This window comes from Gopherus evgoodei, chromosome 15, assembly GCF_007399415.2.
Source record: "Gopherus evgoodei ecotype Sinaloan lineage chromosome 15, rGopEvg1_v1.p, whole genome shotgun sequence".
Taxonomy (NCBI): Eukaryota; Metazoa; Chordata; order Testudines; family Testudinidae; genus Gopherus; species Gopherus evgoodei.
In genome coordinates, this window is record NC_044336.1 from 15,244,342 (window position 1) to 15,258,311 (window position 13,970).

Below are 13,970 nucleotides of genomic sequence, written 5' to 3' on the forward strand. Positions count from 1 at the left end.
CTGTGAAGTAAGCAGGCAATTGGTATTGGAAGCTCTGCACTCCTTACAGGGTGGGGATAGTTCCTGAAGGAGGACAGGATTGAGTCTTCCAAGCAGGATAGCCAAGGTTGAGTGTTTGTAGAATACTCTCCCTGTTCTTGCTGTTCAGGTTAAACCTAAGGTTATTTGGGTGACTGAGATAACAGTCCAGCCACATGCATGTCCATCCCAGTTTAACTTTCAGCCTTTTTCTGTATTACAAACGCAAGCATCTCTCTGTAGCCTATCTATGATATGCTCATTGGACCTGGTTAGTGGTGGCCTGGACTCCAATCACAGTTGGAGGAGCCTGTCTCATCCCATCAAGACCAGCACTAATCTAGTCCATTGTGCTATTTCATGTATGCTTTGTTCCCCCCGGATCTCCATGTGTAGTTCAGCACTTTTGAGAGATACAGCTAAGATGACTTATACATACTCCAATAATTCCCTGTCAGCTGGAACACTAGCTCCATTAATGTATTTTATTCAAGTAAATAATTTGCTGATGGGATGCCCTAGGTGTACACATTGTTTTACATAGCACATGCAAGAACAAAGCTCCTGCCCTGCAGAGCTTGCACTGTTATTCAGACATGCAGTACATGACTTTAATTCAAGCATAAGAAGCAGGAAAACCTTGTTAGGGAGGAGGTTGAGGCAAGAAAGTATTAGAAAAGGCAATTAGCCCACATTTAACTGCTCCATTGTACAATGATGATGATGCTAAACAGTAGTGATAAAAGCAAATGACTGCAGAAAAGCGCCTTCTCCAGAACAAGCAGAGCTGACTTACACTCCTGTAGCTCTGCCTGGGTCCCAATTCGCTGCCCCTCTGCATTCATTCTTCTTGTAAGCATGGGTAGTTCTGTATTTCCCTTTCCAAGTGGGCTTGAATCCCTGCTCTCCTCTTGTCCCCTGGCCATCTCAATCAGCGAATCTCCTACAATGGGCAGAACAGCAGCCAAATCTAAATATATATTAGAGGAAATTGTGGACAAGAGCAGAGGTGTGCATGATGCTAAACTTGACTTTATTTGCTTGATAGTTTATTAAAACTTCACATTTTTCTATCAGAAAATCTCAGGTACTATTCTGGCTCAAGGGACTCATGGGGCTGGCCAGAGTTGGTGGACTTGGGAGTGGGCTGGGCTGCTGGGTTTACAGCTGCGCCTACATAAATAACACAGGTGCAGCTCCTTTGGATACATATGTTGCCTATATATATTTGATTCTTATAATATATACATCATCATGAGATTGAGAGGTAGATGTCTAAACTGTGTGTGAATTTATGATCAAATGTGGCCTGAAACACAATGGACTTGGGTTCTAAGCCTGATAGTATGATTGGTTCCCCACTGACAGAATCCTGGTTACGGAGTATCAAATATAGGTAACCAAACACCAACCCTGTTTGTGTAGGAGGCTTCCGGATGTTCTTTCTTCCTTGCGGCATCTCAGCAGTTTTCTAGCCTTGAGTAAAGGGTGTAGGGGTTTCTTCTTCAGATGCATTAATAGGCAGGTCTCCAATACACCCATAATCATTAGGACAAAGACACCTATGAAAAACATCACTGCAAAAGGAGATGAAGAGTATGTGCTTCATAAACTCTCTGCCTTCTTCTAGATCCATAATTCTATCTACTGTGGGCTTCTGCTTAATAGAAGAAATATAGTGTCCCAAATTCAGAAACTGCTCTTAATAGGACTTCTAGTATTACAGCTCAACCACAGTGACTAGTGTTCCTCTTCTTAATATCTTTGAACAGGTGACATATTTGTACTCTGCTCTCTTCCTTACAGCCAGTGCATGTCTAATATACAGTGACTTTTACTCAATAAAGACAAGTACCTATAATGGGTGGGTCATCGGAAGAAGTGGGAAGGATGTCCTTAAGAATCAGAGCTAACACAGACTCTCCAATGATGAGTGACAGCTGGAAGCTGATCTTGTCCCCATAAGAGCTGGCACTGAACAAAATAGCCATATCCAATAAGTAGAGAGCACATGTTGGGAAGATAAGGTTCAAAACATATAAAATGGGTCGTCTCTTCATGGAGATCTGGAGGGAACAAGACAAACATGAAATAACAGACTGGCCTGGATGAATGCTGGTCTCAATGGGATAAGATTGATGCCTCCAGCTGTGAAGATAAGAATGGCCATAGTGGGTCAGACCAAAGGTCCATCTGGCCCAGTATCCTGTCTTCTGACAGTGGCCAATGCCAGGTGCATTGGAGGGAATGAACAGAACAGGTAATCGTCAAACAATCCACCCCTGTTGTCCGTTCTCAGCGTCTGGAGGTTAGGGACACCATCGCTGCCCATTCTGGCTATTAGCCATTGACTGACCTATGCTCCAGGGGGGAAGGGATAGCTCAGTGATTTGTGCATTGGTCTGCTAAACCCAGGATTGAGAGTTTAATTCTTGAGGGGGCCATTTAGGGAACGGGGGTAAAAATCTGTCTGGGGATTGGTCCTGCTTTGAGCAGGAGGTTGGACTAGATGACCTTCTGAGGTCCTTTCCAAACCTAATATTCTATGTTTCTAACTTATCTAGCTTTTTTTAAACTGTGTCATTGTCTTGGCCATCACAACATCCTCTGGCAAGGAGTTCCACAGATTGACTGTATGTTGTGTGAAAAAATACTTCCTCTTGCTTGTTTTAAGCCTGCTGTCTATTCATTTCATTGGGTAATCCCTAGTTCTTCTGTTATGGGAAGGAGTTAAGAACACTTCCTTATTGACTTTCTCCACACCAGTCATGGTTTTATAGACGTCTATCATATCTCCCCTTAGTCGTCTCTTTTCCAAGTTAAAAAGTCCCAGTCTTATTAATCTCTCCCCATATGGAAGCCATTCCATACCACTAATCATTTTTGTTGCCTTCCTCTGAACTTCTTCCCACTCCAATATATATATATTTTTGAGATGGGGTGACTACATCTTCATGCAGTATTCAAGATGTAGGTGTACTATGGATTTATATAGAGACAATATTTATTCCTAACCTTTGTTTCCTATCTTTTAATCAGTTCCCAATCCATGAGAGGACCTTCTCTCATAGACTTTAAGGTCAGAAGGGACCAATGTGATCATCTAGTCTGACCTCCTGCACAAAGCAGGCCACAGAACCCTACCCATCCACTACTATAACAAACCCCTAACCTATGTCCGAGTTATTGAAGTCCTCAAATTGTGGTTTGAAGACCTCAAAGCTGCAGAGAATTCACCAGCAAGTGACCCGTGCTCCATGCTGCAGAGGAAGCGAAAAACCTCCAAGGTCTCTGCCAATCTGCCCCCGAGGAAAATTCCTTCCCGACCCCAAATATGGCGACCAGTTAAACCCTGAGCATGTGGGCAAGACTCACCAGCCAGCAGGAAAGAATTTTTTGCAGTAACTCAGATCCCATCCCATCCCATCCCATCCAACATCCCATCACCGACCACTTGGCATACTTATCTGCTGATAATCAAAGAGCAATTGTCAAAATTAAGCTATCCCATCATACCATCCCTTCCATAAACTTATCAAGCTTAGTCTTAAAGCCAGCTATGTCTTTTGCCCCCACTACTCCCCTTGGAAGGCTGTTCCAGAACTTCACTCCTCTAATGGTTAGAAACCTTCTTCTAATTTCAAGTCTAAACTTCCTAGTGTCCAGTTTATACCCATTTGTTCTTGTGTCTACATTGGTACTAAGCTTAAATAATTCCTCTCCCTCCCTAATATTAATCCCTCTGATATATTTATAAAGAGCAAGCATATCCCCCCTCAGCCTTCTTCTGGCTAAACTAAACAAGCCAAGCTCTTTGAGTCTCCTTTCATATGACAGGTTTTCCATTCCTCGGATCATCCTAGTAGCCCGGCTCTGAACCTGTTCCAGTTTGAATTCACCCTTCTTAAACATGGGAGACCAGAACTGCACAGAGTATTCCAGGTGAGGTCTCACCAGTGCCTTATATAATGGTACTAACACCTCCTTATCTTTGTTGGAAATACCTTGCCTGATGCATCCTAAAACCGCATTAGCTTTTTTAACGGCCATATCACAGTGGCGGCTCATAGTCATCCTGTGATCAACCAATACTCCAAGATCCTTCTCCTCCTCTGTTGCTTCCAACTAATGCGTCCCCAATGTATATCTAAAATTCTTATTATTAATCCGTAAGTGCATGACCTTGCACTTTTCACTATTAAATTTCATCCTATTACTATTACTCCAGTTTACAAAGTCATCCAGATCTCTCTTATCCCATGATAGCTTAACTCTCCAACTGTGGTTGGAATCCAGGCTACCATTTTCAACTCAAATGCGGGAACAGGCCCCAGTAGGCCTCCTACCCTTTAGTGCAGTCCAAACGTTAAGTGCCAGCCTTAAACACTCACCCTCATCCTGTCCCCGGCTTTCTTTCCTTGCTTGCTTACTGTCATTTCCTGCTTGCTAATCCCAACTTTCCATCCTCTCATAGTCTGACCCTTCTTCCACCTGTCCTGCTAACTCTTCCTTACCTGCCCATCTCTTTCTACCACCTGCTTCCCACCCCTTCACCTAATCCTCTTTGCCCTCATTTTGGGTGGAGCCCTATGGCTTCTCTGCACTCTTGCTATTTTCCTACTGGTATTCTCTTTATGAATATTCATGCACAGGTGCCCATTGAATACATATGCCCTCACTGATCTGGGTTTTTTTCCTTCTACTCCCCTAAACACACACATTGAAATGGGAGCAGACAAAAAGGTCCATCTGCAGGAAGCTGTCTGAGTGGCCTGTAATAGATGCCTCAAAGGAAGATGAAAACCATCTTGGCTGGTATAAATCAGTGTAGCTCCAGTAATGTCAGTAGGGCTATAACAATTTGTACCTACTGAGGATCTGGACCCATAACTGTATAGTGCTATATCATGAAAGTGTTTTTGTTACCAGCTATGAAGGAATCCAGTGACTTGCTACCATTCGTGTATGACCCCATGTGCTCCTATAAGAGCTGTACTGTCAAAGTTCATTTTGCCAAAGCATGATCTGGCTTGCACAGTAGACTGCTTTGGTTCCACCCTCTTTTTGGTCTTGCCTCTTGCATTGTTAGAAGCGAGCTGCTTGGAATGTGGCAGTGGAACTGGTACCACGAGTAGTCTTGGGCACATGTGCTGCTGGGATTTGTGAGACTGCTGTAATCCTCCCATTTAGACATGTGAGTTGCCTATTTCCTCCATGAACTCCTTGCAGAACAGAGCACTTGGTATGAACAGCAGATCGTGCTCTTTCTTGATTCAGCTCTACAGATCTACATTGTAGAGGTCAGGCAAATGCTGCAGAGGTGCCACATTCCGAGCCTTCCATTTAGAGGTATGTAACTTTCTTTTTTATCAGATCATTCTGTTTTGAGATTTTAAACTCCCACAAAGTTGCTAAGGTAGCAATACTAACTCTTGGATGTAAGTGAATAATATATATCTCGCTGGACCTTTTCTTAAAATACCTATACTTTATAAAGTGCTTTGCCTGCTGGGGAATGTGTACTTGTAATTCTGGGGGTTAGTCCTTGAAAGATGACTAGATTTTGCTTGGGTTGTGTTTTTAGTTTTTGTAGATTAGCCCTGATATTCTGAAGGGCACATTTGTGATAAATCAATGAATGAAATATACAGTGTATGAAATACACTGATGATGCAATACCTCATAGGTGATCACAACAAACTCTTCTTGCTCTAGTAAGTCCGTGTATTGTATGATGTTTATGTTCGTGAACTTCCATTCTCCATTGGTCAGGTGATAAAGTTGGCTTTGTTTGTTCGCCTCTTCTGTTGTCTGATTGGACAGGATTATAATGTCTGTTGCTATTTGAGGAAAGAAAGTGAAGACAGAATGGTTAAAAGGTGGTTCCTTTCTCAGTTCAGGGAGTTCAGATCAGCCACCATAGCCAGGTGTGTATTCAGAAGGAGGGAAGAGACGATTAGGATCCCTCGCCCTGGTGGAAAAATTACATCTCTTGCCCAAAACAGAACTGGCACAAAGGTCACTGCTTAAATGGGAACAAACGTCTGCTGACAGTAGGAGTTTCATAACTCCATTGGTCTTGGATACCTGGTTGAATTCTGTCTCCCATTTTATGGCCTTGATCCAAATCCTGTTGAAGTCAGTGGCAGTCTTTCCACTGACTCCAGTGAGCTTTAGCTCATGCACTTAGAGGAGCAGTTGGCAGTGGCTGTCTCTTTCCTGTGCTTCCATAAATACTTGGGAGTAGCTACTGTCTGGTCCTTTTCTGCACAGACTCACTGCAAGCACATTCCTTTAGCTACAGAAGGATGATCCTTAAGGTGGCAATTGTGCAAATGGAGCATTTTCTTAGGAAAAATATCTAGGTCTTGATACCGAGATGGCTAGCCCCCTTTCCTGGAATGTTTCACTTCCGGACCTGAACTGGGTGACTTTACTACTTGCATTCCTAGCAAAGAGTTTCCTCTTCAAATCATGGCTGGCTGGCTTTCTGGAAGAGCTGCTTTAGCCAAACACAAGCTATTGGGCTCAATTCACGGGTAACTGGGTGGCATTTAATGGCCTGTGATAAACAGAAAGGTCAGACTAGATGATCTAATGGTCCCTTCTGCCTTTAAACTCTAGGAATGTCATGAAACATTTGCTACTTTTAGTTTAATGAAGCCAGTTATTTTTCAAGGAAAACTGAATTATTAGAATAGTTGTAGCTAAATGGACACCTGTTCTATGCAAACAATAAAAGATCATGCTTGAAAGTGAGTCTTGCCTCTCCATTTCTGCACCTACCATGGGGATAAAATAAGAGAGCATGCAGCAGTCCAGACCCTAGATCTCTAGCCTGGAACTCAAATCTCTAACTCTGGGTCCCATTCTGCAGCCCTTTCTCAGTCATGTGAGAAAGCCCTTGGAGTTTTATTTTGAATCTAGACCCTCATGCACATTTTAAGGAGTAGACCTTGCAAACTCTTATACAAGTAATCCCTATTGCAGTCAGTGAGACTAGTCATTTGGCTAAGCTGTCCACTCCTGGGAGTAAAGGCTTTGCAGAGGCGGATCCTGGATTCTTTCAGGGATATACATATAGGAGACTCCATAGTGGGAGATCATACTATGGCCCAGTTTTTCCCTTGTGCCATAATATTTTTTTAGCGCAATAGACACTGTTGAGTAGTGAACATAAAAATGTCAATAGTAGATCAGACCTGTGATCCATCTAGTCCATTGACTAGTTGAGGACAGTGGCCAGCACCAGCCAATTCAGATTAGTTGCAGTAAAAGTGAATAAGAATGGACATACCTGAATACATTGAGGATATGGTCATGTTGCATGTCTGGGTATCAAATGGAAATTGGTGCATCTCCAAGCTGCATGTTATGGTGACCTGATGCTGTTGGATTGTGCTAACGATGCCGTTGTGAGTAATGGACAGAAGGGGCCTGCTGAGGGATTTCTCTTCATCCACTCTGAAGGAACCAATGATTCAACAACAATGAAAAGTAAAATGACAGAATGCTTGTTGCAGATCTAAAACAATATTTTTTTGCAAACTCACCGTTAGTCTGACTTTGAATGGTCAGTGAACCTTACTACATACAATGGGAAACAGAAGGGAGAGAGTGAGTGACAGCGAGTAACCAGGGATGAGAGATTTAAAACAAACGGGAGGACAAAAAGGCTGTGGGAGGAGATAGGAGAGATGGGAAGAGATAAAGCAAGCAGAGAAAGTCGGGGGCACAGAGAAGGGCTGATAATCCTCATCTACACCAAGACTTGTAGTGCACCCCATTAGCATGCCAGATGAGATAGGAAAGGCATACAAGGACATATGACCCACTTGCCCCATTGGACCAGGGACTGTTGGCCTAATTCTGATCTCACTCTGCTTCTACCTTCTAACTGAATTACTCCTGATTTCCACCATGTAAGTGAGAGCAGAATCAGGAACTATGTTTTTATTTGTGTCTTGTGCAGTGCTGAGCATGCTTTTGTGGCTTAACAAATAATCCTTAATAATTAACTATTTAGGGACAATACCAAATATCATAGTACAATGGGCATATCCTGGACCTCCAGAATAAACAGTGACAGGAGCCTCTAAGATACATTGTTGGAGTCTGTCTCCTTTTGATTGGCTTCCTTGTCTCTCAGATAGTTTTCCCATAGCCTGCACATGCTCTACTAGTGCCCTCTCACTCAGGGACTAAAAAAACCCACAGTTTTATTTAATAAATATTTTACTACTGTAGCATGAGATCAGGTAATTGATTCTTAGCTATTTCGTACCCCCTCTTCTCCCACACAATTCATCGTGCAAAACCTTTCCTTATGTGAGTGATCCTCATTCAGATGAGTCAGTCCCATTGATCTCAGAGACACCAATCATGTCCCTTGTAATTATCCCTCTTATGGAAGCAAGTTGAAATTAGCCAAGGAGAGTCTTACTGTTCATAAATGACGATATGTGGGGACCAAAATGTATCCACTGGCAGAACGAGTTTGGAAATGTTACAGAAATCCTGAGGATTCCAAGTCACAAAGACATTTTTCCACTTCTAGAGGAAAGAAAATCATAGAATGGAAACAATTTCTGGACTCACAGCACACAGGAAATAGCTTTGATTTTACAGAAAATAGCTCTTACCATGGTCACTAAGAAATAGATAGTGACAGTTTGTAGCTTTTCAGTCTAGAGAAATAAAATGAGAAAGTGATTATCCTGATTTCATTAACTAAGATAGGTACAGAGCTTGGAGGCTGTTCACCATTTTTCTTACAATGAAGGTGTGATGGGTGTCAGAGATATGAGAAAATCAGATCAAGGCAATAACTTACTGTTCTTGGTCTTACCCTCCCATTCTACTCTCCAGTTGTAAGATTCAATGTTTGGAAAAAATAGTTGCCTGATAGAATACACTTGCCTATGTAAATCTGTGCTAGGAGAGGATCCAGTGCAGTAGAATGGGAGAAGATTTGCAACATGGCTCAGGGAAATAGAGTCTACAGAATCTGATCATAAGAATGGCCCTACTGCGTCAGCCAAAGGTCCATCTAGTCCACTATCCTGTCTTCTGACAGGGGCCAGGGCCAGGTGCCTCAGAGGGAATGAATAGAACAGGTAATTATCAAGTGATCCATCCCTGGCTGCTCATTCCCAGCTTCTGACAAACAGGTCCCTGATATATAAGAAGGGAAAAACCAAACAAGAACTGCACAAATCTCTACTCACTCTCCCCGCTCCCACAACTCCACTTTGCTGTAACACCAGATAATAATGTGGGTTCCCTTCACCCAGGTTAAGCAGAGGGTGGTGTTTCCCTTGTAAGAGGGGCTTTTGTGTGTGTGTGTGTGTGTGTGTGTGTGTGTGGTGTGTGTGCAGGAAACAAAAATAAAGAAGTTCTGATGACATCCAAATTAAGGACTAAATTCCTGAATATTCTTGGACAATTTTGCAGTGCCTTGGCAGCACAGGGCAGCTTAACAGGCTAATTAAAAAGTTGATAGGAGGCTGCTATAGAAATGAATTTTGCCCTGGACTTTAAAACAAACAGGAGGACAAAAAGGCTGTGGGAGGAGATAGGAGAGACGGGAAGAGAGCTCATTTTAATGTGACATCTCTTCAATATGTGATCACTAAAATGATTTTAAACAACTCTCTGATTTGTGCAGATGTGACAAACTATTTTACACCTAGCACCTCTAAGAAACATTGCTCTGGATTCTACTTTCAATCCACAGCCATGAAGTCTGGAGAAGGTCAGTAGAAGACTGAATGTTTGGGTTCTACTCTTTCACATCAGTGACAGTAACTCCCGATTTCTGCTGGTATGAGTGAGAGAAGGATCCCTCATTTACTCTAGGATCATCAGCTGCCTCAACTTGTCAATTTAACAATATTTCCTACTATACAGAATAATAAAGAGGTTTGTTTTCTTACCACCAAGAGGATGGAAAGCAGTATAAATTCTACCTCCACTTTCAACGGCTCTTTCCAATTTTCCTTGGGTATTGTATGTAGTTGGGGTGTCTTTTCAGAGAAGATATTTAGGTGCTGAAGAATGTCATCGTACTTACAGAGCTGTTCTGTCGCAGCACCTGTGGAAATAAAATGGAAGTCTGGTTACATCCAAATTCATTTTATCAGAGCAATACCAGGCAAGATCTTAGCATACACCACACAGCCAACCTGTAGGATGGGAATGCATCCGAGAATAAAAGGCATTGGGCTGTAGCTTTTAGGAAACCACTGTCAGATCTTTGTTCCCTTTCGCACTGGCAGGACTAGGGTGCCCGTCTTAATCTTCCTCATCCATGTATGAGAATATATATTACTCATGGGTAATCCAGTTGGTTTTCCCCTAGTTCTACTACAATTTAACTTACCTGTTGCCAAAGACAAAGTGAGAATAGCTAAGAATGTGTCCCACATCATTCCCCTTTTCCTAATGAAGCAAATGGTACACCTAATGCTACAGCTAGTTGCCAGTGACTATTAGATGATATGCAGCTGGTGATTGAATATTAATCAGTGTAGGGAGGAAGCTTATGTAATTGAAGCCTTGTTTTTTTTTATGAAAAATTCAGTGATAATGGCACAATGCACTCAACTGGCTCTTGGGATTAGCTCGTCAAATTATTGTTGTTAAATTAATGTTGTGGGACCAGTGCTGTGGTAGGAATAATTTACTTTAACCCCATCATCATCATCATCACATCATGTTCCCATTACGCTTCTGGCCTTTAGGGCAGTGACGAAGCTCCTTCACTCCTATCCGTTTCTGGGAAGTCTTTCAATAGTTCCCCAATTGAGCCCCAGGTTTTTCAGCTCAACTGCCACAGCTCTTTGCCATGTTGTTTTCAGGCAGCCTTGTTTTTGCTTTCCTTCAGGTGTCCATCTTAATGCTATTCTGGTGATGGAAATAGTTTCCATTCGAAGTACATGACCGATCCATCTCCAACGCCTCCTGGTAATGATGGTGCTCAGATCCTCTTGACTGCGCTGTGTCAATAGGTTTTGGTTTGAGATTGTTCTGGGCCAAAAGATAGAGAGGATTTTTCTGAGAAAGGCTGTATGAAATGAAGACAGTTTGGACATGTCACGCTTTCTCATTCTCTGGCATTCTGCACTATAAAGTAGTGTTGAATGTATGCAGCTCTGATAAATCTTGAGTTTGGTTTTGGTGTTGTATTTTGATGATTTCCAGACTGCGTTTAAGCTCCTGAAGGTGTTCCTAGCTTTATTGATTTTGTTCCAGATGTCTTGGTTTGTTCCACTGTCCTGGCAGATGGTGCTGCCCAAGTATGTGAATATTTCTACCTTGGTGAGAACATGATCCTCTATCTGTACTGCTGATGGTGAGGCAATATTAAAGGTCATGATATCTGTCTTATTACAGTTGATTTTCAGTCCAATTTGCTGGCTGAATATGTTGAGTAGAGTTGTTTTTTCTTGTATATGGTGTTGGGTATGTGATAGGAGAGTGAGCTCATCTGCAAAGTCCAGGTCTTCAAAGGATGAGAAGGGTGTCCATTTAATGCCTCTCAGCATATCTTCTGTTGTACGCTGCATTACCCAGTCGATGGCAGTGTTGGAGAGGATTGCAGACATGATACACCCCTGATGTATTCCTGTTTTGACTTCAAAACTGTGATCAACACTGCATGTAAAGTTGAAATAGAAGCTTTTGATTATGTTGATTATATGGGGAGGGTATCTTAACTATAAAACCATTGGTCCACTCATCTGGCTTTTCCCCCCCTTTTTGATGTAAATAGAGGGGCAAGGATAGATGCTGCTAACTCAGGATTTACCTTGAGTAATTCTGCATTCAAGTTATCCTTGCCAGGAACTTTCCCATTGTTTAAGGATTTGAGGGCTTGAATGATCTCTTCCTTAGTTTGGGTGTCTGTGTTGATATCAAGAACTTCTTCTGCCTCCCGGATGTTTGTTTCCTCTTTAGGTGGCTCCTTGTTCAGCAATTCTCTGAAATGCTCTGTCTAGCGCAATTCATGTTCTTTTTCTGTTGTCAGTAGGTGGCCTTGTTTGTCTCTGATGAGAGTGTTTGTTGGTCTCTGTCATTTACCACTGATAAGCCGCATCATTTTGTAGACTGTTCCTTGTTCACCATGAACAGCTGCATCCTCTGCTTGTGTTGCCAAATTATCAATATAATGTCCTTTATCTGCTTCACAAGCCCTTTGACCTCCTGGTGTGCCTTGCTATACTGCTCGGGGTATTTGTCCTTTAGCTTCTGGGATTTTGTGTCAAAACCCATTTTCTTCAGGGCTTGTCTGGTTACTATGGCATTCCATGTGCTGGGTGTAATCCACTCCTTTCTTCTCTTCTGCCTGTAGCCTAGACAGGCTTCACTGCTCTGTTTATAGATTGTTGTTACTTTGTCCCAGTTCTTATTGATCTTCTTATGACGTTACATCCTGTATTCTTCATAGAAATATTGTTGATATGAATATGGCATAACTAAGATATGTTTTATGCAAGAGAGGTCATGTAAGGTATCATTGAAAAAGCGGCAGACAGCACATCCTTCGGCCCTCACAGCTTCCTGTAGCAGCGAACTGCAGCCAGTGGGAGCTGTGATCGGCTGAACTCATGGACGTGACAGGTAAACAAACTGGCCTAGCCCACCAGGGTGCTTACTCTGGCGGGCCACGTGCCAAAGGCTGCTGATCCCTGGTCTATGTTGACCCACACGTCTCAGTTTTAGCTTGATGGAGTTTGGCGTAAGGTGGTAGTCACTGCCAACATCTCCCCTTTTCACTTTCACATCTGTCAGTGAGCATTCCCATTTGCCATTGATCATCATATGGTCAATCTTGCTCTGTCGTTGTTTGTGTTGTCCTTATCAACCTTGGCATTCAGGTCTCCCATGACCATAGTTAGGTTGTGGCACCATACTCTCTTGAACTCCGCCTGTAATGTAATATAGAATTTGTCCCTTGCTTCTTCATCACTGTCATTTGTCAGAGCATAGCACTTATTCAGGGTGATATTATTGTGTTTCCCTTTCAGTTTGGCTTTCATAAGTCTGCGGCTGATGGACTTCCGCTCAAGCAGGGACTGCTCCGTTCCCTTCTTCAAAAGGATGGCAACGTGGTGTTGTACATCATCCCATCCAGAATACAGTAAAGTTTCTCCTGAGACTGTTGTTAATCTTCCTGATCCCATCAATCTGCTGTTGCTGACACCCAGGATGTGTAAGCTGTAGAGTCTCATCTCACTGTGACCTGAACTAGCTTCCCTGTTTCATACAATGTACATATGTTCCAAAACCCAAGTTTGGTTTTTGTCTTGGTGTTGAGAACTTCAGTCTTCATGCCAGTGGCTTCCTTTTGGCTTTCAGCACTAATCCTATAGCCCCTGTGCGCAAAAAACCCCAAACCTTATGCAGAGAAAAAAGGAAGGATTCAACCTCACAAAGTGTAATGCCAAAAGCTTTAGCCCTTTAAAGGCCAAATCTTGTTCATTTTTATGTGTCGGGTTTAAATCTGATCCAACTCCACTGACCTGCCTGGGTTTTCTCTGGAAATGGAGTCCCTCTGGGTTTTTACTGGCCTGACAGAGCATCATTTGGGGCTACACAACCCAATTAAGATTCTCTTTTATCTCTCTGAATTCCTGTCCCCATATGTAGGCTGCTCAGGAGAGGGAGAGGGAGTCACCCTGTGGTAGAAATTCTCCATTTTCTAAACCATCAGTTTTCTCCCATTCACCCCACCCGTATCTCTTTTACCTTTTGTGGGCTGAGCAGACAATTTCAGCACCTAGACATCATTCCCTAGAACTTCCTAGCCCTAATTCCCAGTGAGGGTTTGTCACTTTCCTTTATGTCACTTTCTTCAATTAAAAAATCCCTCTAACTTCTACATGTTTATTGTGTTAGACCCCTGGGAGACTTTGGCAGGAGCTGGAGAGGCAGCAGCAGGATACAGTTTC

The 13,970-nt window shown here is 42.6% G+C and overlaps 1 protein-coding gene across 1 annotated transcript; it reads right to left on the reverse strand.

Annotated features, from left to right (window-relative positions):
* Positions 1-698: 698 nt before the first annotated feature.
* On the reverse strand, positions 699-10,448 carry LOC115635618 (5-hydroxytryptamine receptor 3A-like). The gene is made up of 9 exons (XM_030534632.1): positions 10,400-10,448; positions 9,954-10,111; positions 8,661-8,705; positions 8,462-8,571; positions 7,316-7,482; positions 5,698-5,858; positions 1,874-2,084; positions 1,431-1,595; positions 699-961 (listed from the first exon to the last, which is right to left on the reverse strand). Exons 1-9 carry the CDS (start codon positions 10,446-10,448, stop codon positions 714-716), a joined length of 1,314 nt encoding a protein of 437 aa, XP_030390492.1. The 3' UTR covers positions 699-713.
* Between the last annotated feature and the right edge of the window lie 3,522 nt (positions 10,449-13,970).

Bases quoted from the DNA above. Each gene is read 5' to 3' on its own strand.
- LOC115635618 (XM_030534632.1), bottom strand. From the start codon at position 10,448: ATGATGTGGGACACATTCTTAGCTATTCTCACTTTGTCTTTGGCAACA. The intron at 8,706-9,953 runs GTAAGAAAACAA...TTATTTCTCTAG, and splicing joins TGCTTTCCATCCTCTTGGTG to ACTGAAAAGCTACAAACTGT. The intron at 7,483-8,461 runs GTAAGACTCTCC...TGGTTCCTTCAG, and splicing joins CATATCGTCATTTATGAACA to AGTGGATGAAGAGAAATCCC.